This window comes from Mandrillus leucophaeus, unplaced genomic scaffold (assembly GCF_000951045.1).
Source record: "Mandrillus leucophaeus isolate KB7577 unplaced genomic scaffold, Mleu.le_1.0 Scaffold3, whole genome shotgun sequence".
Lineage (NCBI taxonomy): Eukaryota > Metazoa > Chordata > Mammalia > Primates > Cercopithecidae > Mandrillus > Mandrillus leucophaeus.
In genome coordinates this window covers 545,347-569,931 of record NW_012103142.1, presented here as the reverse complement: position 1 = coordinate 569,931, position 24,585 = coordinate 545,347, and the positions used below count along the sequence as shown (strand labels likewise).

The window sequence follows — 24,585 nt, the reverse complement described above, 5'->3', positions numbered from 1 at the left end:
TGATTGTCCTCAGTCTAACTGACTGTTGCCTGAACGTCTTGATTGTCCTCAGTCTAACTGACTGTTGCCTGAACGTCTTGCCGCCTGACTTTCCTTCTCTCTAGCAGCCACAGCTTAGGGTAAGCTGCAGTGAGGTTCCTGCAGAGAGGATGGGGCAAGAAGCCCAGCAGAAGGGAGAGCATGAACCCCCAACCCGAGACTCACCCCTTTTCTTTCAAATTAGGAATCAAAAAATAACCAGGGCCTTGCGGTGATCGGCCCTTGGTGCCCAGGTCCTGACATCCATGCAGGCATCTCAGCTGAACTCTCCCCTGCCTTAGACCACTCCTCCTTTCCTCCTCCCCTCTTCTCTCTCCTCTTCTTTGTCCCCTCCCTTCCAGTCCCTCTGGCCCTGCCCCAGAGCAGCAGAACACCCAGCTGACAGCTGGACATGCCAGTCCCCACCAGCCCTTCCCCAGAGGGTCAGGTGACCCTTCCCTCCCCAGGCCACGTCAGCCCGGCCCTCCCGGACAGACCTCGCGCACCAGGGCTCTGGTGGACAGTGAATGCTCCACGCTGGGATGGGCTGTTGCCTGATGCCTGTACATGGTGGGCACTGAGAGACAAGATTCCTGGGCCCTGCCTTCCACACACTCCCCACCATCTCAGAGGAAGCTCTGGTGAGTGCCACCTTGTGGGCAGGGACGGGCAGGGCCAGCCTTGCTGAGCCTTTGACGGGGCCTGACTGAGGGGAGAGAGGGTCTTGTGTCCACAGGGCCTGTCTATACCCTGGGGTCTCATCTCCATTCCAGGCTGGTCAGGAGTCTGCCCCATGGAGGTGCCAGCGTCTTCGTGGAGGTCTGTCCATCTGTGTGTGGCGGGGGTGGGGTAGAGTGTTGGGACAGTTCAGTGCGTATAGGAATTCTGGCATCTGCTCCTCTTTCATCCCTCTCCCTTCTCCCAGGGGAATTCCACCCCTCCCCTTCCAGGGGTGCCTGGAGTCCTCTCACTTCAGGGTGGACTGGGACTGCAGAGGAAGCTGGGGGGAGGGGCAAGTACAGGGGGCTGCGTTAACCCTTAACAGAGGCAGGTGTCCAAGAAACGTGGGCAGCAGCATCCCCTGGGCCCAGGAACGGCATGTCCTAGCCCAGCAGCCCCAGCTTTCCACGGGAGGGGGCAGGAGGCTGGCACAAGGTTGGATGATGTCAACGTCTACAGCAGCTGCCTGGGGCCTGGGGCCTGGTGCAGGGTGGCGGTAGACCATGGGATGGGGGTTATGGGGGTCGGAGGCATGTCTCCACTAAGCAGTGGTCCCTGATGCCCTGGGCAGTGGTGGAGTCTTGGCCCCCACCCATGACTCTTCTAGGCACCCTAGGGAACCTGAGAACTGAGCTTGCCTTGGGGGCCTTGGGGTCCCTGGGGGCCTTAAACCCCCCATGCCAGGCCTCTTCCCCAGAAATTCTGATCCCATGGGGAGGGACTCAGGCTTCTACACTTTTAAAAAGCTACCCATTTATTTTTTATCCTTTTATTACGAAAAACTTCAAGCATACAGAAAAAAACAGAGGGAATGATCTCATGAACACCTGTACATCCTGCGCCTGATTTCAGCAGTGGCCCGAGTTTTGTCGTATTTGTTTCATCAAATACGCTACAGCTAGAGTGTTCTGACATCACAGCATGCCTCTCCCCCATCACAAAGTCCCTCAGTACGTCCTCACATAACCCACTGTCCACTCACAAATGAGCAACTACCCATGAGTGTCTGCGTCCTGTCCGCGGTCTCCTTTCCCCAGCTGGCCCCAAATGTCTGTTAGTGTTTTGTTAGAAGAGGATCCAGTCAAAAGGCACTGGGTCAGCAGGTCTCTTAAATCTCTTTCAATTAGAAAGAGCCTCTGCCAACCTCCCGACCACCCACCATGGGTGATTTTTCCCCACCACTTTGCCTTGCTGAATCGAAGGGGTGGGGGGTGTCCCAAAGGAGGGTAAGAATATGGCAGGGTCAGACAGCTCTCAGTACAGATAGGGAAGCTGAGGCCCAGAGAGGCAGGCACAGGGAGCCTGAGGCAGAACCAGGTCTCCTGTCCCCTCCTGGGCCACTTCCCTGCATCCCTGCCCCTCAGTGCTCCTGTGGCCTCTGGGGCCCTCCCCGTCTTCGCCCTGCTGCTTCTGGGGGTCACAGGCCAGGCCAAGCCCACCCCCTGGACAGCCGCATCTCCTGCTTTCTCCTGCCCTCCACAGAGCACTGAATAAATCCTTCCCAGGCAGAAACCCTGATGGTTGCTATCTTATTCACCAGCAGCCACAGGGAACAGCAATAAACTTTATGAGCATCAGGTCCTTCAGGGAAGGAAGCCTGCGCACTGGCTGGGGAGGTGAGGGGTGGGAGCGGGAGCAGGAGGGGCGTGCTTGCCCGCAGGCTGCAGTTGCAATGAGTTACCTCAATACTAGTTAATGCAACTCATCCAGGGCTGGGAGGCCCAGCTGGCAGCTGAGAGGGCTCACCCACCCACTAGGGTGCCACAGCCTGGGTGGGATGGACAAATGGGGTGGAGATCGCTGGAGATCCCGTCCTGCTCTGCTCAGATGGGCTCTCAAGTGTCCCACCACCCCCAACCCATTCCCACCCCCTCCCCCTCAGCCCCTGACCCTGGTTAAGCAGCGGAAGGGGAGGGCAAGAGGAGATGTTATAGAACGTTATGGGGAGAATCCAACCTCAATGATGGCTTCTGAGCTTTTCAAAAACCCCCTGCCTGGTGGAGGCAGAACTTCAGCTGCCGTTGGGGCTCTCTGGGACAGGTCTGGGCAAAGCCAGGCAAACCTAGGGCAGTTCCAAGAATGTGTCCCCCAGTCGCTGGGCGAGGAGGTGGGTGCTGGCTTTAGTTTTCTGTTAATCCCTCTCAGGCATTTGGAGCCTCAACGTGTGTGCTGCTGCCCTCTGCTGGGGAAAGACCTTGCCTGCATTCTCCCTCAGCCACACACTCCCAAACACGCACAAGCATTCACACGCACTCACATAAACATGCAAACACACACACGCACACACACTCCGTCCCATTATTGTGTTTTGACCTTAAAGAGCTGTTCCATCTTGCAACCATAAAACCGCCATGCTAACCGCTGGCAACACCTTGCATCTGTGGCTCATAGGCCTCTTGCACAAGACAGGTGGTGGCTGGTCATATTACTTAGAGGAAGGCGGCAGGTGTGGGGCAGGGTGTTGGAGGCTGGGAAATGTGTAGGCAGGTCTGGGTGTTTGGCAACATCCAAGATCCTGGGTGCAGCTTCAAGAGGCAAAGTCCAGAGGAGAAAAGCATGCCTGGGAGGGGCTGTCAGAGCAGTTGCTAACCATGACTGAGGAGCTGCGTGTCCAGGGGTCAGGATCTATTAGGGGACCAAGAGGGAGAAGCCCTCGCAGCCTCTGCCTTCCCCAGAGCAGCCCTTCCAGTGGCACTCGACTTCGTGAGTCATCTTTCCCCCATATTTCTCCCACCTTGACAGCAAGATCAGAACATTGTTGGTGCTGCTAAGTACATTTGTCAGTGGCTGAAGGGCTTCTAAACTAATAATCGCTGTATTAAAATCGTATTTGGTCCTCAAGCTGGAGAAACATTGTGAGATTTTAAATGTTAAGAAAAAAGAAGAAAAAAAAACCCTCTCAAAGGATAAAATCAGCCCCGAAATAAGTTTCTATGACTGAGGAATATGAAGTATTGTTCTGTGATTCTAGAAATCAAGCCTTCCCCGGGAAACAGATGCTCTCCTAAGCCATATATTTCAGCCACGGCTGGGAAAGTGATGTGTGAAGTCCCCCAGCACCAGGTATTGATCCCACCGAGCCGGGGAGCCACACGGACGGAGGGCGCACCATCCTACAGCCCTTGAGTCATTTTTAGAATGGATTTTAAAACTCCATTTTTCCCCCTGGAAAATAAGCTTGTACCTTCCAACCTGGATGGCCCCAGATGATGCACGACCCCTCAGCCATGTGAGAAACTCCAAATTTCTCCTGCCCATTACAACCTAAGTGGTTTTAAATGGTTTTGGGGTCCTCTCATCTCTAATAGATTAAAAAATGCTCCCTTGGGCATTGCGAAGACATTGAATGGTACTTGTACCAAACCTCTGGCTCCGAGAGGCCTGTGAAATGTAAGTTAGAGCTTCAGAGGTGAGAGGGCAGGCCATAAACCATGCTGCTTTGGTGCCTGCCACATTTTATATTATAGTTTTCTTTTGCTACAAGCTGTTTCTTAATTATCTTCTACCCAGAAAGCCCTCTGTCCACCACATGGCTAAGATTTATCGGGACGTGGTCCCGAAGGCTTCAGCACCCTGATGATCTCAGGAGACCACCTCCCTGCACTGAGCTAGGGCCCAGGCCAACATCTCCTCTGGTTGGCCAGGCTAGGCTCACTCTCCGTCCCCCTCCATTGCCGGCTGCCTCTGCAGGCGCCCTGGTGCTGCAGCACTGGCAAGGCCAGCCCAGCACTCCCGCATCCTCCTCCTCCACACAACCCTCCCCTCCAGCCATCGCCTCTCACCCTGTCCTTGCCCTTCCCTATTGCTCCTTGTACACACGCTCCCCGAAGCAGGCCCTCCCCCAAGCTCCCCAAGGCTGAGCCAACATCTCCCCTCCTCCTGGACTCCTCAGACCCCTCAAACCACCCTGATCTCAGCCAGGAGCAATACCTCTCCTAACCTCTTCTCTAGGACCCATTTGTCAACATAGTTTTTTCCCTACCAGTCCCTATGCAATCCTCATTACACCCTTAGGATCTGTTGATTGAGAAAAAGAGATGATGACAAAAACTACCAGGAATTCAATAATGCCTTTAAATGAATTTGTATTTTGTTAATTACCAACACATTTACATACATTTGAGAATTATCGTGCCTCTAGGGGATTACTTTCCTACTCTGCAGACTGTGGTGGTGAGGATTTGGGTAAGGTCTTGGTGGGCCCCCGGGTGACAGCCCTCACCCAGGGCCCTAAGAATCCACACTGCTAAGCACTTCGTTAGGCACTGCCACCAGCAGCAGGATGCCCCTGGGTGTGCGCTCTTGCTGCCCAGCCAGGTGCAGCTTCTGAAAGGCTCCCTATCCTGACACAGGTTACTGAGACAAACGGCATAAAGAGGGCCCCAGACATCACCCTGGCTCTAAGAGCCTGAGTTGGGTCTTGGTCCTGGGTCTCTGAGACTCTCAGAGACAGCCAGAGCAACTCAGCAGCCACTCCCCATCCAAGGGGACTGCACATGGTCAGAATGGGCATCGACTTTAGAATGAGAAAGACTCGTCACGGCCGAGTCCCAGGACTAGTGCCTGCTCGCTGTGGACCCCAGGAAAACTCTGCAACCATTCAGACCCTCAGTGTCGCCATCTGAAAATTCTCATCTGGAGAAACAGAGGTGTGACTGTAAAGCCAGGAGTCCAGAATTGACCCTTAGGAGTGGCAATGACATAGGATATGTTTGTGCAAGGAACGATTTGAGTACCTGACTCAAGTGAAGTTGCTTTCTTTTCTTTTCTTTTCTTTTTTTTTTTTTTGAGATGGAGTCTCACTCTGTTGCCCAGGCTGGAGAGCAATGGCATGATCTTGGCTCACAGCAACCTCTACCTCCTGGATTCAAGCAATTCCCCTGCCTCAGCCTCCCAAGTAGCTGGGATTACAGGCACGTGCCACCACACCTGGCTACTTTTAAAAATATTTTTAGTAGAGACAGGGTTTCACCACGTTGGCTAGGCTAGTCTCGAACTCCTGGCTTCAAGTGATTCACCTGCCTTGGCCTCCCATAGCACTGGGATTACAGGCGTGAACCACTGCGCCAGGTGAAGTGAAGTTGTTTAAAACTTAAGAGCTCCACACTGGGTGCCTGGCTGTGAGTCAGTGCATCAGGCAGGATGAACTAGGTCCTGCTGTATAACAAGCCACCCCAAATCTCAGTGACTTCACAGAGTGAAGATTTATTTCCATAATGCTATATATCCAGTATGTACAGTCACTTAGGGACCCTGCTGACAGAGGCCACACCTCAGCATGTGCTTCCAAGATCACCATGGCCAGGGAAAGAAAATAGGGGGAATATCTCTTGAAGTTGCCGCCCAGAAGTAACACATGGCACCCATCCACATGATGCTGGCGAAAGCAAATCACGTGGGCCACGCTTACCTTCAAAGCTGCAATCATACCATGTTCCCACAGGGAAAACAGAATGTTGTGAACAGCCCTGACAATGGCCACAGTCAGCCAGTCTGTTTTCGGATATAAGAAGCCAACAGGCTTTGAAAAGATATAGTCCATGACTAATCTATTCCTATTTTGAACCCCTACAAGTTTGATTTGTGGTTTCGTCTGCCACCTTCCCTAAAATGGGAGTGTGAGTCCTAAAAGAGATGCATCTTCTGTAATGTTAATGAACTCAGATTTAGCATGTGGAAAGTGCTTACAACATACAAAGACTCTCCGGAAATAAAACGGTGCCGACGGGTTGTGACAAGTTATGATGCCCTTCTCCGCCTCAGGTTGATGGGTGGCATCTGTCATTGTGCCTGCCATCAGTGAGGTCTTGGGGTCTTAGAATCACTGGTATTGTCATCTGTCTCCACTCTGGAAGCCAAACCGACTCACGGCCCTGCTATCAGTGACCCTCTTTTCAGACTGGGGAGTGTCTCACGGGCTAGCACAGGCTGGCTGTCACTCAGGCCCCGTGGGGCTGCGGAGCAGGGTCTGTACTGGCAAAGACAGCCCAGGGCCTCATTTAACAACCAGTTTGGTGGCTGTGCCCCATCAGCAGAAATTAGCCCTTGAGTCTCCTGGAGTGAGGCCCAGCGTTACTTCATTCAGGACATGATGCAATGACAGGGCAGGAGGACACAGAGACCTGGGGCCATCTGTCCACTTCCTGGTGGTGGCAGGGGGATGGGCAACCTTTAAGTTGAGCTCTTCTGGCTAGGGGCATCTCACCCTCTTCCCTGCCTCATTCTTACTCCCCCTATGCCCCCCCAAGGAGCCCTAGGATGCTGGGCAAGGGGTCTGAGCTGCAGGGATGTGGGAGATGTGGGCTGGAGAGAAGGACAACTGTCTCCCTTCAAAGCACTAAAGAGAGCCAAGGATATTTGGCAGCAGGCGCCTCACCTGCCATCCTGCACCCAAGCTGACTCATGGGAGTTGGTCCTGAGAATAACCCAGGCAGTGACAGACCCCGCGTGGTGGCAATGCTTGGAAGAAAGACTCCACGAAGGAGTGTCTGCGCTTTGTCATCGGAGCATCACGACAAGGCTGTGGCAGAGGGCCACAAGCCAAGCCTCAGAGCGCTTCCCCGGTTCATCTCAGGCCTCAGCAAGCTCCAGGAGTGCCTGGAGTAGACCCTGGGCTTCTGACCCTTGCCCAAGGCTCTTAGGAAACAGAACAGGCCCAGGGCGCTGTGGCAGAAGTGCCTGCATGTGGCAAAAGGAAGGTTTGGGGTGAGAAAGGTCCTGCCAACTTGAATGATTTAATTGGGACTTGCCCGTGAGGAATGGGAAAAACAGGAGCCTTCCCCAGCTCAATCCCACAGAGCTGGAGGCCACACACAAAGGCAGAAACAGATAAAGAACCCTAGTCTTCCTTGGGAATCTGAGGTCAGCATCAGTGCCAAGGGGAAGCCACAGACGGCCTTCCCGAGCAGCGGTGAAACCTACCCTGCCCAGCCCCAGCTGAAGCTCCAGGGGCAGATGCCACTGCTCCTCCTGTCTCCTTCTGCCCCTTCCCACCAACCTGTGTCAGAATTGCAGACTACACAGCTCAGGAGCAGGAGGCCCTGCAGATGTCACCTAATCTACATCCTAGGCTGGCCCTTAAGAGAAAGGGCCTCAGTTTCCCCAGCCGCCAAGTCCAGGTTTTTTTTTCACAGGCTGGCTACCTGGTAGACAATCGCTGCCAATCCGTCCAGGTCCAGGGCAGGGGAGTTTGCACTGCTGTGCCACAGGCTGTGCGGAAGGCCCAGGGGTCTTCCCTGCTCACACTGCGCTCTCTGAGGAGGTACAGCCAGGACTCCTGAGAACGTCTGAGATCAGAGGGGAAGATTGCAGCAGGAACCAGTTCCCTGCTGGGAATGACAGCACCTCTCGGGTCTCAGTGACACCCCCAGCCAGGAGGCTGTGGGAAGGTCGATACCAACCCCTGCTCTAGGTGGGCTCCCGCCTGATCCCTTCTAGTGGTTTCTGCAGAGGTGGGAGAGAGATGTGCTCCCCTCTCCAGCCCACCCACTCCTAGCACATGAACTGAATGTCATCAAGTGGGATGGGAGACAGGCCAGGGGGTAGACCAGGCCTGGGAGACAGGAAAACCTGTCCCAGCACCACCAGTGACTTACAGGTGACTTTGGCCAAGTCCCGGCCTCCTTGTGGCTCAATTTCCTGAAGTTTGAAGTATATAAACAACAACCCTCAGCCCTCTGCAGTGTGGCCGGGGAGCACACTCTGGGGCTACCATGCCTGGGTTCAAATCTCTGCTCTTCCCATATTAGCCAGGTGCAGATAGGGAAGCTACTTAACCTCTCTGTGCCTGTTTCCTCATCAGTAAAACGGGGCTGGTAACACGAATTGCCTCACAGGGTTACTATGGGTTGTAAGGCTTAAATGGGTTACTCTACACAAAGCACTAGAACGTGGCCACAGCAAGCGCCATATACATGTAAACATTTATTGCCATTATTTCCTTGCCACAGCTTGCCACGGTGACGTCCATGTCCTTAGAGCTCTTTGGGGAGGTGAGCCAGGGAAAGACAAGGGGCGTGGACTTCCCAGTGCAGCAGCAGGAGGCCCAGGTGTGATTTGGCTGGGATGAGGCTGTGGAGCTGGGCTGGTATCCACTGAGGCCAGGCCTGGCTAGTGAGGGGCCAGCCCTGGGGATACAAGTGTGCGGGGCGGGAGCCTTGCTCCTTCCAGGAGTGGCTATAAATGAACTTTACAGACTACCTGTCCCTATAGTCACCAGAAGTACCTCTGCCTGGGGACAGGTCAGCTGGCAAAGGCCGACATGCCAGCAAGCCCAGCGAGAGGGGAGGCATCAGGCTGCCTTAGCTTCTCTGCTCTACTCTTTCTTGCCTTCTCCAAATTGCAAGTAGGATTGGGTTTACAGGCAACTGGCATATCCTGTCTCATAACCAAAGGGTTAGCAAACTGAAGTTATCAGCTTTTTTGTGGGCCAATTTTCCTCTGTGTCCAGATACCTATCACCAGCTTCTTTTCTCAGGTCCTGAAACAGCTTCCCGATGGGGCTCACCTCTGCGCCACACTACAGCAGAGCTGAAGAATGCCTAGGCTGGAGTCTCAGGGCCAGCCCCTTCACCATCAGACCTCCATCCTCCCACCCCAGCAGCCCCAGTTCTCCCAGTCACTCCAGCCACACAGCCAGTCACAGAAGCCTCACCCCTCATCCTACGTACCAGCCTGAAGCCACACTCCTTCTCCCTCCTATAGCGGCACTTTTGGCCTGTAGGGCAGTAGCCAGTGGAAGAGGCCCAGTGTTAGGGAATGAACAGGCTGTGTTGAGGTTTTCAATGCCCGAGTGAGGTAGAAGTCCAGGCGGCTGGCAGGAGCCTCTCTGAGCCAGAAGCCTGGACAAATTGATGGGCACTGCTGTGCATCAATCCAGCCGGCTGTGCCTGTGGCCTGGACTGAAGGTCAATTAGAGGGTTAATCTTGCCCAGCACTGCCCAGCCTGGTGGCATCCATGACCGGGAGTCCAGCAGAGGGAGAGAGTATTAATAACTTGGTGGTGACGGGCACTGCTGTGGGAATGTGCTCTCAGGACAGGACGAACAGGGCTGGAAAAGCCTCCCCTTGCAGTGTCTCCTTGGCACTCTCCTGAGACAAAGTCAGGACATCTTTAGGGGCTGTGTTTCCAACCCAGAGCGCCAGCTTTTGCCTGAGACCCATAGGCCCACCCTCAGGGAGGGTAAGAGGAGGGGGAGGGGGAGGAGGGGGCCAGGCCTAGAGAAGAGCAGGCCCCGGCTTTACTTCCCACTCTCCTGGCCAGCCGCAACCCTGCGCATGGTACTGTAGGCCTCACTGTCCTCATTTGCAAAGTGGCCTGCCTGTCCTACAACCCAGAGCTGTGAGGAAAATAGGACCAGCATGGCAATAATGCTAGAAATAATGATCACATTTATTGAATGCTTTGCTCTGGGTACTGGGCTGTCCTTTCCACGGGCCTTATCTCAACTATGTCCCTAACTCCATGAGGTGGGTATCATTATTATCCTGTTCTACAGAGGGAGAAGGAGAAACTGAGGCCCAGAAAGGTTCAGTAACTTGTCCGAGGTCCCACAGCAATTATGTCACGGTGCCATGATGTAAATCAATGATGCACACCCATGCTGTACAAAAATAAAGCACTCCTGGCCAGGTGCGATGGCTCACGCCTGTGATCCCAGCACTTTGGCAGGCCGAGGAGGGCGGATCACCTGAGGTCAGGAGTTCGAGACTAGCCTGGCCAACATGGTGAAACCCTGTCTCTACTAAAAAATACAAAAATTAGCCGGATGTGGTGGTGGGCGCCTGTAATCCCAGCTGCTCGGGAGGCTGAGGCAGGAGAATCGCTTGAACCCGGGAGGCAAAAGTTGCAGTGAGCTGAGATCACACCACTGCACTCCAGCCTGGGTGACAGAATGAGATTCTGTCTCTAAATAAATAAATCAAGCAAGCAAGCAAGCAAGCAAGCACTCCTGTACCCGTAATCCCCTGCAAGACAGTGAGAGCCCCAGTAGCAGTGGTTCAGCTTGCTTCTTGTTGGGCCTGGGATGAGTGTTCCCAGATGAAGGCAGGCAACATGACAGGTGAAGTTAAGATACTGTCTCTGCACCCTAGAAGCTTAGCATGTTGCTTGAATTTTTTTAATGTTTTAATGTTTAAATTCAAAACGTACAAAACATTATTTAAAGTCTCTGGCTGGGCCCAGTGGCTCATGCCCGTAATCCTAGCACTTGGGAGGCCAAAGTGGGTGGATCACTTGAGCTCAGGAGTTTGAGACCAGCCTGGGCAACATGGTGAGACTCCATTTCTACAAAAAGTATAAAATTAGTTGGGCATGCTGGCACACACCTGTAGTCCCAGCTACTTGGAGGCTGAGGAGGGAGGATCACTTGAGCCCAGGAGGTCAAGGCTGCAGTGAGCCAAGATCATGCCACTGCATTCCAGCCTGGGCGACAGAGCAAGACCTCCTCTTAAATAAATAAATAAAGTCTCCTTCTCATCCCTGCTCCATGGAGGCAACCACTGTAACTGGTTTCTCATGACAGATTATTCCAGAAGTAATTGATGGATATTCACAGTCTTGTTTAAGGTACCACTGAGGAACCTGTTCTGGGGTCGAGGCTGTGTGGGCTCTTCTAAGCACTGCCCTGCCCCAGCCACCACCTCCCTCATCTAACTTCCACCTTCCTCCCCTGCTTTCCAGAGGCCCCGCTGAGAACCCACAGACAGGAGGACAACTATGCTATGACAGCAATAAAGGCCAAGAAGGAGAAAGTTGAGGACCGCTGACAGCCCGTGTGCTGTTGGGAGCTGCCCGTTCTACTTCACACCTTCCTCTAGCAAACTGTGCAGGGACCCCACCACCACCACCGTGTGTCACCATGGTTGTGCAAAACAGCGCAGACGCCGGGGACATGAGGGCAGGCGTGCAGCTGGAGCCCTTCCTGCACCAGGTTGGGGGACACATGAGCGTGATGAAGTATGATGAGCATACAGTGTGCAAGCCCCTCATCTCCCGGGAGCAGAGGTTCTATGAATCCCTGCCGCTGGCCATGAAGCAGTTCACCCCACAGTACAAAGGTGAGTGCCTGGGCAGCCAGGCCACGTCTGGGTGCCACCACATGGAGGCCAGCTCATCCAATGCACCCACTGCATCCTCCTGTGCCGTGGGTGTGTATAAGGGTTGCCATGGAGACGCGCCCCTCTCCCAGTGGGGCTGGCCTTCGCTGTCCTAGTTTCTCTGCACTCTTCAAGCCTCCAGGTCTAGAGTGTAATGCCGTTTGGCTTCCTTATAAATTAGCTCAAGCCACCAGGCTTCAAGGGATAGAGAAAATAAAACAACACCCTGGTCCCACCCGGTCTCCAAGGGGGCATTCTGGTCTGTGCCTTCCGGGTGCCATAGCCAGCCATCTGATGCTGGCTGTAAACACAGGGCAAAGTGGGGCCTCCTTAACCTCCCTCTGAAAGCCAAGGAGGATGGCAGGACCCTCAGGCCTGGGACAGGGCTTAGGGATGCTGGGATGTGGCTTGCTTGGGAAGCCAGAACTGCCGCCCTCACCCAGGAAGAGGCAAAGCCAGGGATACGGGTTGCTGCTTGTGTGTAGCTGGGAAACTTCTGCACGGGGCAGCATGGATCTGAGCACAAGGTGGGTTCTGGGGAAAGAAAGTGGGTGGGGAGGGTGCTGCCTCCAGGCAGGGGTCAGGCTCCCCAGGACAGGGTGATTTGTCCACACCCAGCCTTCTGAAAGTGAGGCTTATAGGGCTCAGCCACACTCTGCCAGGTAGCCGGCCCCAGCAGTGAGGTGACTGCTCAGAGAAATAACCTCTTTAGAGGACTGTAGACCCCATGACTGCAAGCTGCTGCCCTCGTCAAAGTGTTGATGGAAGGTGACAATAATATCCAAATAAGTCAATGAAAAACACATTTGCATTTCAATGATCAAGATAACTGGGAAGGATGGGGCCTGGTGTTTCTCAAGTGCAATCTGGCCTGGGAAACCAACTTCACCAGAATCCAGTATGTATGTGCACAAAGGTGCACAGGTCCCCACGCCCCATGCCAGACATGTGAATCAGAATCCCTGGGTCTTGGGGTGAGGGTCAGGAATTCTATTTTTTTTTTTTTTTTTTTAAATAGTTTCGGTCTTGTTGCCCAGGCTGGAGTGCAATGGCGCGATCTCGGCTCATTGCAACCTCCGCCTCCCAGGTTCAAGCAATTCTCTTGCCTCAGCCTTCGGAGTAGCTGGGATTACAGGCACCCGCCACCACACCCAGCTAATTTACGGGGTTTCTCCATGGTGGTCAGGCTGGTCTCAAACTCCCAACCTCAGGTGATCCACCCACCTCAGCCTTCCAAAGTGTTGGGATTACAGGTGTGAGCCACTGCGCCCAGCCGGGAATTCCTATTTAGCATGGTCCAGACCTAATGCCGGTAGGGAGACCAGGGCCTGGAGCCTTGAGCATTGCTTCCAAGCACTGTTTCACACATGCCTGGACTTCAGCCGGCCTGCCACTCCTGAGAGTCTAAGACAAGACCGATCAGCGTCACACACGGAGAGACAGGGGAAGATGGTCCGTGGGCCGCCTGTGTGGGCCTCCCTCTCCCTGGGGTCTTCCCAGCCTGCAGGCTGGTGTTGCCTGGCTGGTTGTGGGGTCACTTCCCATCTTGTCAGAGCACCCACTGGAATTAATGTCTGTTCCTTCAGAACTAAACTTAGCCCAGCAGAGGGGTGGCAGGATCGTGTGTGGGGCGGCCTCCTGCCAGCACCATTTCACGCTTGCTCCACACAGCTCTGGGGCTGAGATGGATGCCGAGCAGCCGCAGGCTAAGTGGAAGAGGTAGAGAGGTTGGCCTGGCCTTCAGGAGGTCGTCCTCACCCCCTCCTCTGCCCTGAGGTCTGGCTCCTAACTGTGGGCTCTTGGCCACATGGGCCTGCTCCACTCAGCTACACTGTTACTAAAGGGGTGAACTCGGGTATCAGTGCTCAGGGGTCATCTAGCCCAAGGAAGGAGGGGGAGTGACTTGCCCAGGGTCATTCAGTGAGGGCCTCAGGTCAGGGGCATCTGAATCCCCATAAGGCTGCCACAAGGGTCTCCCTTTTCTCCGCTATAGGAACAGCCCTCACTGAGAGGGGCCATTTCTGAAGTGGCCACCACATGCCACAGAGTGCGTGTTCTCTCTTCTCACCGCCCTGCACCATGATGGCATCAGGGAGGACGATGGGCAGGGACGCCACTCCAGAGGGCAGTCTCTTGGGTCAGAGCTCGCCCGGGACCTCTGCTGGGCTCTGCAGGCATGACAGTGCCCTGGGGCTGCACCCCTCTCCTCCCAGGCTGCCGGTCAGCACTGGGCAATGAGGATGTACTCGTAGGTCCAGTTGGTTAACAGTTGACCCGGTTGACCCGATTCATATTACAGACGGCAGCAAGTAAATGCTCTCATAAACTTAAAAATAAATACATGATAGAATATTCACAGAGGCTCAGGAAGCTACTAGGCCAAACCAAAATTGCTGAGATGCTCTGGGCATGCCAGTTGTGGCAGTAAGCTCTCTCATCTGTCCAGCTGGCATGGTCTCGGGTCGAGATGCATGGGGAGGGCTGGGCAGGCCCTCCTGCCCAGGGCAGGCAACTGGAGACTGTTTGTAAGGGGGTTATCTGCTTGGGGTCCCCGACTTCAGAGGGAAGGGCTGTGCTGAGCCACAGAGGGGGGTGAGAGGGAAAGACAGACAAGAGCTGGAGACAGACACAGCCCGTCGGAGGCTGGCAGAAAGACAGAGAGGCAGAGATGCAGAGCCTGGCTGTGTAACTCTGACAATATGAGAAATGGAAATGACTTTTGGATTTTATTGGTTTTGGGTTATGTGCACCTCTGCTCTCCTCCATTTACTCAGACACTCAGAACTGATGAGATCAGACAAGGGCTGGAGCCTGGAGAAGCGGGTGAAGGTCACGCTTCCTGTCCCTCCAGGAAGGCCTCCTGGGCCTGGGGCTCCCAAGACTATGGTTTCTGGCAGACCTGTCACCGTAGCCTCACATGTAGCAAGGCCAGGGGAGTGCTGGAGGGCAGCGTGAATTTTCCAAGACCCAAAAGGGCTCTGCACAGGACTGGCACACCAGGCTCCCCAGGCAGCTGGGAGGCCTCGGGGCTCCCCAGGACCTGCACGAGGCTGGCAGCTCTCCCCTCTTCTCACACCTGGAAGGATGGGCTCGGGACAGGCATTGGTTTGGCCTGGGCTCCCAGCTCTCAGTGCTGATGACCCTCCCCTCAGGGAGGAATCACAGCCTCTCTGTTCTCTCCTATGGAACAGAATGACCAGAACAAACATGACGGGGGACACAGCAGGAGTGTCCCTAATGCAAACTCAGGGTAAACATAGCGTGACAACACCAGACCCTCCGGAACAGCCTGTCCCTTCCTCCATCCCCACGTCTGGCATGGCCCTCCCAGAGCTCCATCCCACACCGGCTGTGTGCCCTTGGGCAGGTTATCCCATCTCTCTGAGCCTCAGCGCCCACCGTCAACACTCTTCCAGGCGTACTGTGACTTAGCAGTAGCAAGGGAAAAGCAGTAACATGCCACCCAGCAGGTGGAAGACAGGATGGCTGTGATGATCTGTGATTCCTTCCTCAACCTGCCATCAGCCCCTGTCTCATAAGCAGGACAGCGACAGTGGGCTTGGCCTAGGGGTGAACGCTAATGGCAGGTGAATGGTAAAATGCCAGGTTCAGGGACAGCGTTATGGTTATCATCATGACAACTTCACAGGACACGGGAGCCTGGGATGGGGCGAGGAAAGGCAGCACCTTTTAGGAGATGGAGAGGACTGAATGTCACTCTCGGGCTGCAAAATCAGGGCACTGGGAATCTGAGATGACAGGACTGGCCCAGGGAGACCGCTGAGCTAGGCACAGGCAGCTCTCGAGAGTGACTTGCTGAATTATAGAGCAGCCCTGAAAATGAGTGTCCACGCTGACCAGCCCAGGAGGGCCCGGCAGCGATGCAAGCTGGGAGATCAGCTGCCTTCACGGCTGGCTCAGCAGAAATTGCCACTTACTCTGAGAAGGTGACCACGTGGCTAGGGGGAGAAATAAATACCTTGGAGGACATACAAACATGCAGCCTACCCTCTCTTGGTCAGGGCCTGGCAGAAAACAAAAGGCACACTCAAACGAGGTTAAATGAAGAAAATCTTAAAAAGGAACCGTTTGGCAGGGTGCAGTAGCTCACATCTGTAATCCCAGCACTTCGGGAGGCCAGGGCGGGTAGATCACAAAGTCAGGAGTTCGAGGATCACAAAGTCAGGAGTTCGAGGCCAGCCTAGCCAAGATGGGGAAACCCCATCTCCACTAAAAATACAAAAATTAGCCAGGCGTGGTGGCTGGTGCCTTGTAATCCCAGCAACTCGGGAGGCTGAGGCAGGAGAATGGTGTGAACCCAGGAGACGGAGGTTGCAGTGAGCCGAGATCGCGCCACCGCACTCTAGCATGGGTGATAGAGCAAGACTCCGTCTCAAAAAAAAAAAAAAAAAAAGGAACTGTTTGCAGAAATATATGCAGGATTCAGGGGAACAACCAGGGACTGGGGGGACCCAGAGACCATCAACACTGGAAAGCTGTCACCACCCCAGGCCAGGAGGGCCACAGAGGAACACAGCAGGGTATGAACACAGTGAAGAGGGGTGGGAACCAGTGGAATAAAGGCCCAACCTTTCTCCTCCCACCCTCCCATCTCCTGCCAGTGCCCCCCACTGGCAAATCCACTGGGAAACTGGAGGGCAAGGGAGCCACTGGTATACTCCATCAGGTCACTCCTTCAGCATATAGCAGGACAGAGGGGTGCAGAGTGTGCTGGTGACGGCAGGCGCAGAGAGGATGAGCGCATCAGCTGCAGGAGAGAGGACACGTATTCTCACCTCTGCTTCTCCCAAAACCACAAGGGTGGCCATCTCCTTGGCTACCACCAAGACTCTGGCGAGGCCAGGCACCACCGGAAGCCAAACTCCACGGAGGAAGGCCTGGGCTCTGTCACCACCAGAGGGAGGACACTAAAGGGTGGCCGCAGAGCTGCTAATGTGCCTGCCACAGCTAATTACCCAAGCCTGGCCAATGCCCAGGAGGATGCCCCTTAGTGTGTAGGGTAAAGGTATTTCACACACTCTTCACTTTCACAACCAGTGTTTTTTTGTGCCTCAATGACCAACACCGATGGTAGGATGTAACACAGTTGGGGAAACCTCAAAAGGCTTGTTTCATCAAAGAACCATGTTCCACCAATAATCTTCATGTGCAGATACGTCTAACCAGAGGAAATGGCCGGCCATCAGCTCAAGGGCAGACAGACGGGGGGAGGGCGAGTGAAGGGGCGACAGGGAGCCCCGAGCCCTGGAAGGCTGTGAGAGGAAGGCTTCCTGGAAGAAGCAGGTCCGATAAAGATACATGGGAGGGAGAGGAAGGGTCATCAGGAGGCAGAGGGCACAGAGGAGGGATAGGATGGGCCCAACTTCCCTCACTGGCACTCTGAGGTGGGAGGCCCCTTCGCAGAGGACCAGCTCCAATGCCCCCAGGTCAGGCAGAGCTGGCTTGGCTGTGGCATGACTGGGAGGTACGACTGTGCACAGAGGAACTGGAATACGAGGACAAAATGTGCAGAGTTGACTTCGTTTAAAGCGCAAAGGGGCAGGGAAGTGCGATAAAGCAGAGGATGTGTCAAGATCAGCCCAAGGCTACTTTCTCCAAGCTCTGGGGCTCATTCTGGGACAGCGAAACCAGGCAAAACCAGGCCAGTCCCAGAGCTCTTCCTTGAGAGAGGAGCTGGGGAACGGGGGAGGTGGACCTGGACCATTAAGCTAAATTCCCAACCTGTCATCGCTCCTGCATATCTGCATGGTGGCCCTCTCACCTGGCTCCTCCCCTCCCCTTCCCTGTGTGTTTGCAGGCACCATCACAGTGCACCTCTGGAAAGACAGCACAGGCCATCTCAGCTTGGTTGCCAACCCAGTGAAGGAGAGCCGGGAGCCCTTCAAGGTCTCCACAGAGTCGGCGGCAATGGCCATCTGGCAGACGCTCCAGCAGACCACCGGCAGCAGTGGCAGCGCCTGCGCCCTTGCCCAGTGGCCGCATGCCCAGCTGGCACGCTCACCCAAGGAGAGGTGAGGCCACTGGGCAGGATGACAGAAACCCTGTCCCTTGGCAGGGACCGGCACTGCTCCCACCTGTGCCCAAGGCCAACCACTCCCCATTAGGGCTGGTGCTGAGAAAATGAGAAATTCAGATGAATGCTCTGTCTAGAATAACCAATGTGACCAAAGAAAGGAATGGATTTTCTTTATGCCACTCCTAGAAGGGAGGATTGTGATGCATTTTATCTCAGAAGTTGAAGCACAGGCAGAGTTCTCTACTGAGTAGGTATCCGGTACATATTTGTTTAATTAAATACCTGTTTCACTGAGACCACGAAGTGTCTCTGGGGAGGAAATGTACAGAACAGAAACCCTAGAATAGTGTATGTAGAGGAAAAGTGTGGCTAATTGCTCTCAGAAATCATCTCTTTCCCTAGCAGTTGGAAGGGGCCAGAAGGGAGGTCAATGTCCTGCTCAGAGGGTCCCTGGAGATGCAGGAGGCTCAGGTGCCTGAGGTCCCCACCAAAAGCTTTGACAATGTCAGCTGACCTTTCTCAGGTGAAAAGGCTCCCTGGGGCTTTTTAAAACATTTATGGGAAACAAAAGGGAGCTAATACAATGAAAATGCCTCCCTTCCCAAGGAGTGCCGCAGATCTCATTAAGCCTCTGGGCTTGGAGTCAGGAAGCAGGTGCATTATCTCCATTTCACAGATGGCCACGCCAAGATGCCCAGAGGGCAGGAGGAAAGGACCTGCCACTGTCCGCACTCCCCGCAGCCCCCACCCCACTCCCGTGCCCTTCTGAGGTCTCAGGGAGGTGACGGCCTGCCTGCTGGATTATCAGAGTGCAACCCCAGGCTTGTGATTCCGGTTAGGGCCACTGCCCCCTTAGTGTGTCGCCTCAATAGTAAGACCATTAATAATCCAGGTCACTTGCAAGTGAGTTCAAATCACCTCAGTCCTCTGAGGGGGCAACATGTCCTAGTAAGTTCTCCAGGGTTTGGAGAAGCCACTTGAGGGCTGCAGTGTGGTGAAATCTGGCCCCAGGACCTGAGTTGGGCAGGGAGGGTGCCCCAGCCTGATGAGGGCCACCCTGGAGAGTAGCTGGGACCACCCTGTCAGAGCCCATCTCAAAGAGCCCAGTCAGCCACAGGCAGCAGCGCTCTCAGACCTCTGCTCTGACTGTCCTGTGCTCCCCTCCGCCGCAGCCCGGCCAAGGCTCTCCTGAGGTCCGAGACCCACCTCAACGCTCCAGCCTCCTCGCTGGTGGAAGACACTAATGGGAACCAGGTGGAGAGGAAGAGCTTCAACCCATGGGGCCTGCACTGCCACCAGGCCCACCTGACCCGCCTGTGCTCCGAGTACCCAGAGAACAAGCGGCATCGTATCCTTGCCATCCCCCTCACGTGTAGTCCCAAGGGCGGGGGGATAGACAGACACAGAGGGGCAGAGGTGAGTAGAGGAAACACACACAAACACGGGGCCAGTGGAGGGTGGGCAGGGAGAGACAGATGTGAGGGACAGCTGGAAGGCACAAGCCCTCAAACCCAGGTCCTAGAAGAAATCAGCTGCCTCCAAAAGAGCAACTAGACAGTATGGAGAAGGCAGATGGAATTACACTGAGCGCAGTGCCCTCGGGGGGCCCTGGCTGTGTCTTTGCCACTTGACAGTAAAGACAGGTTAGGATGGGAGTGTCTGTGGTCAGACAGGAATGATGAATGCCATATTGGGTGGGGGCAGCAGGGGGCTCCGAGAGCTGGATGAGTCCCCAGCCCCAACCTCCCTTCCATCCCTCCAAATTCTACCTGCAGGCGTCTTCCCATGAGGCCCACACAGTGAGAGGGAAGTGTGGCTCCTCCCTTAGGGGAGTGTCCATGGGGTGGGCTATGGGATGAGGTAAGAGCCCCTCCCCTACTTTTTCAGGGAGAAAATTTAGGAAATTTCAATTTCTCCGAAATTGAAATGCCCCTTCGTCACCACTGCTGTGCTCCTTCCTGCAAATGGGTGGCTGGTTTCATAGTATTTACCAAGACACATCTGCAATCATAATCCCTAAGAAGCTTTTGCAGGATAATTACTCCACTGAAATTAATATTCCTGCAACTCATCTCCAAAGCTAACATCAACCCACTTTTCCCAAAAGGTATTGGTCCATTCAGCAGGACTGGAGGTTTTAGCCTTATGATTTTCTGCCGTAAAATGTAAATTGGGCATGGCCTGCCAGGGATTTTACGCTTGCATTTAAATTTCAACCTCAGAGCAAAAAGGAAAAGGAAAAAAAGCTCACATACTCATAAATTCCCCCTAAATAAATGGACTTATTAAAGCAGCCTGCAAAGCTAATACTTTGAATTCTTAATAGCCAGGATGAGCTTGTCTGTAAGGAAGGCAATGGGAGTGAAGAATGGTGCCCGGAATAGGGAATTTCCAGGCAGCTCCCGAGGCATGCAAACGGCCTGTGGCGGAACAGTCGCTCTGAAGTCCTCAGAGCCTTCCTTAACGTGGTGTGACTAGGGTTCTTGTTGCTGGAAAATGTAGTGTCACAGTACACGCATCCCTGCGTCCTGGATCTGAAGATGGGGACCCGGCAGCATGGCGATGACGCATCCGAGGAGAAGAAGGCCCGCCACATGAGGAAGTGTGCGCAGAGCACCTCAGCCTGCCTGGGTGTGCGCATCTGCGGCATGCAGGTAGGTTGCATGGGGCCCGCCGCTGCGGGGGAACATCCCGGCACAACCACGGTGGGGTAGGGATGTCTCCTATCCAGATGCCACTGCCCCCTGCAGAGCCCTTCACTTTGGAGGAGCCACAGAGGAGGCCAGGAGCCAGTCTTCCAATGAGGAAATGCATACCCTGGTCTATGACACATTTGGTCATTTCTTTTTCTTTCTTTTTTTCTTTTTTCTTTTTTTTTTTTGAGACAGTCTTGCTCTGTCACCCAGGCTGGAGTGCAGTGGTGTGATCCGGCTCACTGCAACCTACGCCTCCCGGGTTCACGCCATTCTCCTGCCTCAGCCTCCCGAGTAGCTGGGACTACAGGTGCCCGCCACCACGCCCGGCTAATTTTTTGTAATTTTAGTAGAGACGGGGTTTCACCATGTTAGCCAGGATGGTCTCAATCTCCTGACCTTGTGATCCGCCCGCCTCTGCCTCCCAAAGTGCTGGGATTACAGGCATGAGCCACCACTTCAGCCCACACTGGATCTTTTCAAGAGTACCCGTCAGAATAGTGATGTCAAAAACCATCACATTTGAACTTGGTCTCACAATCTTTGGCAGCAGAAACTTTCCACAGTGGCCATGTGGCTCCTGCTCATGGTGCAAGCGGACCTTTGATGGCAGTGTGTGAGGCTGGGCTGGGGGAAGAACTAAGAGAAAGGGCTTCTTGGTGCAACCCGTGGCTTCCTGAGTCCTCCTTCTCTTGAATGATAAAGCTGAATTCTCTCCTTCTTAGATGCTGTATGGCAGTCAGCTCTTTGAATTTCTATTTCCCCTTCTTAATCCACCTTTTCTGCTGCTTTTTGTTACCAGTTCTGGTTAATAAAGTGGGAAGGTCATAACCTGCTAACCCTGCAAAGGAATGGTTATTTTCTGTAACTCAGACTCCACGCCTCCTTTTTTGGGCTCTGATGTGGCTTATGGCAGGGCCTGCGGGAGAACAGGAGAAAATAAACTTCCTCTACTCGTTCCCTCTTATAGTCTGTCTACTCAAAGCAAAACCAGACACCGATTTGACGGTAAACGTTATAGCTTTCCTTAATTGAAACTGCCACCCCTTGAAGCTGGAAGTTGAGTCTATAAATTTGTTGCACAGATGTCCTTTGGAAAGCCGGGAATGCAGTCCTCAAGAGAATGGAGTGTGATGATTTGTGGTGTAAATGGAATCTCTCTCTGGACCTCAAATCTTCTGAAATTGATCTGATTTATTTAGAAAGTGATGCCTGTCATGTATTTATGACGGCTAATTTAGCAGCCAATCTGCAGCCCTCCAAAGGCAACACCAAGTCTATCATATCTTTCTGATTTTTTTCAACAACACTGGTTTTCTATAAACATATCATGTAATCTGAGGGCAGGAATGACGTGAGAAACTGTCTTGGCCAGGCACAGGCTGCCCCTTCTAGGTGTGCCAGGCAGAGGGGTGCCACCCCCCCCGACCATGCCCACTGCTGGCCTTGGTTCAACCTCGGCTGCTGCCTGTGCCATCTGAATGAAACGGGGGTGGCTGCCACTGTCCCCCATCAGCATCTCTCTTCCATCTGCTCCCTTCTGGTGGCCAAGACACAATAGGGGAGGGGAGGAGAGATGGTGCCAAGGAGAGGAGCCACCAGCCCCATAGAGCTACCATGAACCTCCCTCCTCTACCAGGCTCCCCTCAACTGCACTGGCTGCCTGGAAACTCTGTCCACACCTGACCTGCCTATCTTTTTATCTTCAAACAATTCACCCCACTCTACCTCAAGAGGCATTATTGTTGCCTTGGAATCTGCGGAGAAAGGACTTTATAAACTTTGTTGGGGAAATTTTAATCTAGTTGGCTTTCCAAGGCCATTGGCTGTGATTTCAGATTCCTATTAAAGCTTTCTAGCTTGGGTTTGCTAATATTTGAATTGAAGAGGGCCAGAAGCCAAGGCTTAAATCACGATTTGGAGGTTGACATTGGAAATTCACAAGAAAGAAGATCCAAACGTTTTCCTCGTGGGTGGAGGGTCACCTCTGTAGGGTGAAGGATCTTTAGACCTTGGATTACTACTAAAGACTTGCACAGAAAGCATTTTAAAATGTAAAAGCTACCCTGGCACTTGACGGAAGATCATCTTCTGCTCATTTCAGTCACTCTTGCCCTACATCTCCTAAAAATCTGTTCATATGTTATCCTAGCTTGTGATGCTGCAACCATACCAGATGCGATTTGTTTAAATTTCCAATCTTCACATTTTCTTTCTTCTTTTTAATATAAGGTTTATCAAACAGACAAGAAGTACTTTCTCTGCAAAGACAAGTACTACGGAAGAAAACTCTCAGTGGAGGGGTTCAGACAAGCCCTCTATCAGTTCCTACATAATGGAAGCCACCTGCGGAGGGAGCTCCTGGAGCCCATCCTGCAGCAGCTCCGGGCCCTCCTCTCCGTCATTAGGAGCCAGAGTTCATACCGCTTCTACTCCAGCTCTCTCCTCATCATCTATGATGGGCAGGAACCGCCAGAAAGAGCCCCAGGCAGCCCACATCCTCAGGAGGCTCCCCAGGCAGCCCATGGCAGCTCTCCCAGTGGTCTCACCAAGGTTGACGTCCGCATGATTGACTTTGCTCATACCACGTACAAGGGCTCCTGGAATGAGCACACCACCTACGATGGACCAGACCCTGGCTATATTTTTGGCCTGGAAAACCTCATTAGGATCCTGCAGGATATCCAAGAGGGAGAATGAAACTTCCTGGGCTTCTCTGGATCTTTCTGGGCTATAGATCTCAAAAAGGGACCTGTTGGTTGCTAGGGTAGTCCAGACACCCCTTAGATATCTTCATAATAGTCCTATCTACCGTCAAAAACCATCTCTATATACGGCAGACTATGTTAACAGCTGCTGAACAAATCAGCTCTGGAGGTGATTCCACATCCCCTGGCATCATGCTCTAATGCTGCTCATTGGAGAACGGATAGCCAGGAAAAAGTGGCACCTTCTGGAGTACACTGGAGGGGGCAGCCCAAGTTAGAGGCCACCATTGCTGTGACATTCTGGAATATTTGCATCTAAAAATGTTTACTCGTTGCCATGCTGCAGTCCGCGCCAGCTGTGAGGCAGAAAACTTGACTTGAAGCAGCCTTGAAGAGTGAGTTCATGAGTTCATGGTTTTTCTCTTTGTACGGGCTGCCTGCTCCAAGGGCAGGCAGAGCTCATGAATGCCTCTTACCTTCCTAAGCAGAGTTTTAGGTGAGACAGGATGAAGCAGAACAGATCTGCCCATCTTACCTGCTCTGCACCCAGCTTCCAAGTGGACAGAGCCAAGCCCAGGCATGAGCTCTGGCAAAGCAAGGCCCCAGATTCTCCATTTTTGCCTGTGGAAAGGAGGGTCCCTTTACAGACTTTTTTTCCTTTTTTTTTCCCCCCAAAATCTCTTAAAATGAGGAATCTCTTAGCAGACTTTGGAGTTCCCCATTCTGCCACATTCTGACCATGAGACGCGGCTTGCAGTGGGGGTGAACGCACATAAGAAGGGACCACTGATGCCCAGCTCTACTCTCTGCTTTCTATTTATTTATTTTGGGGGTGTGTTGGGGAGTCAGAAGAACCTGGAGGACTGAGGAAACCAGGGGCAATGTTTACAAGACTGGTGGACAAGTGTAAATATGGAATAAGAACAAACAGTTCTAATTAATTCCTTCTTCTGCAGTACGGAAACCTATTACAATGCCCTTGAGTCAAGCACTGAGATATGTTACCCAATTAGGGAAATACATTTGTTAATAAAATTGCTGAGGTCACCAGTGATTATTGGTGTGCCTTATTACCCTTTCCATTTGTTTATTCTGATCACACTGTATGATAGTTCCAATTTATGAGCGACTAGCGTATACCACAAGAACAGTTCACTGATTTCCTACAATCCTTCAGGGAACTCGGGTGGAAATGGTGGCTAATAAAATATTTGCATGTATCTGCAAGGCAGGCACCAGACCTGAGAAGTAACTGGTCCTTTTATTTGAATCTCATACAATGCACAATTAAGTAATTTTTTATTCTCATGGA

At 53.3% G+C, this 24,585-nt stretch overlaps 1 protein-coding gene across 2 annotated transcripts; it reads left to right on the top strand.

Annotated features, from left to right (window-relative positions):
- The first annotated feature begins 419 nt into the window (after positions 1–419).
- On the top strand, positions 420–24,323 carry IP6K3 (inositol hexakisphosphate kinase 3). 2 transcript variants are annotated; one of them, XM_011986492.1, is made up of 7 exons: positions 432–659; positions 7,872–7,999; positions 11,420–11,796; positions 17,654–17,867; positions 19,045–19,220; positions 20,351–20,526; positions 22,798–24,323. In XM_011986492.1, the coding sequence occupies exons 3-7, from the start codon at positions 11,598–11,600 to the stop codon at positions 23,263–23,265; spliced, it is 1,233 nt and encodes a 410-aa protein (XP_011841882.1). In that variant the 5' UTR covers positions 432–659; positions 7,872–7,999; positions 11,420–11,597; the 3' UTR covers positions 23,266–24,323. The 2 variants fall into 2 exon arrangements, with proteins under 2 accessions (XP_011841881.1, XP_011841882.1); XM_011986491.1 differs by lacking the exon at positions 7,872–7,999 and having other exon boundaries at positions 420–659.
- Positions 24,324–24,585: the final 262 nt, after the last annotated feature.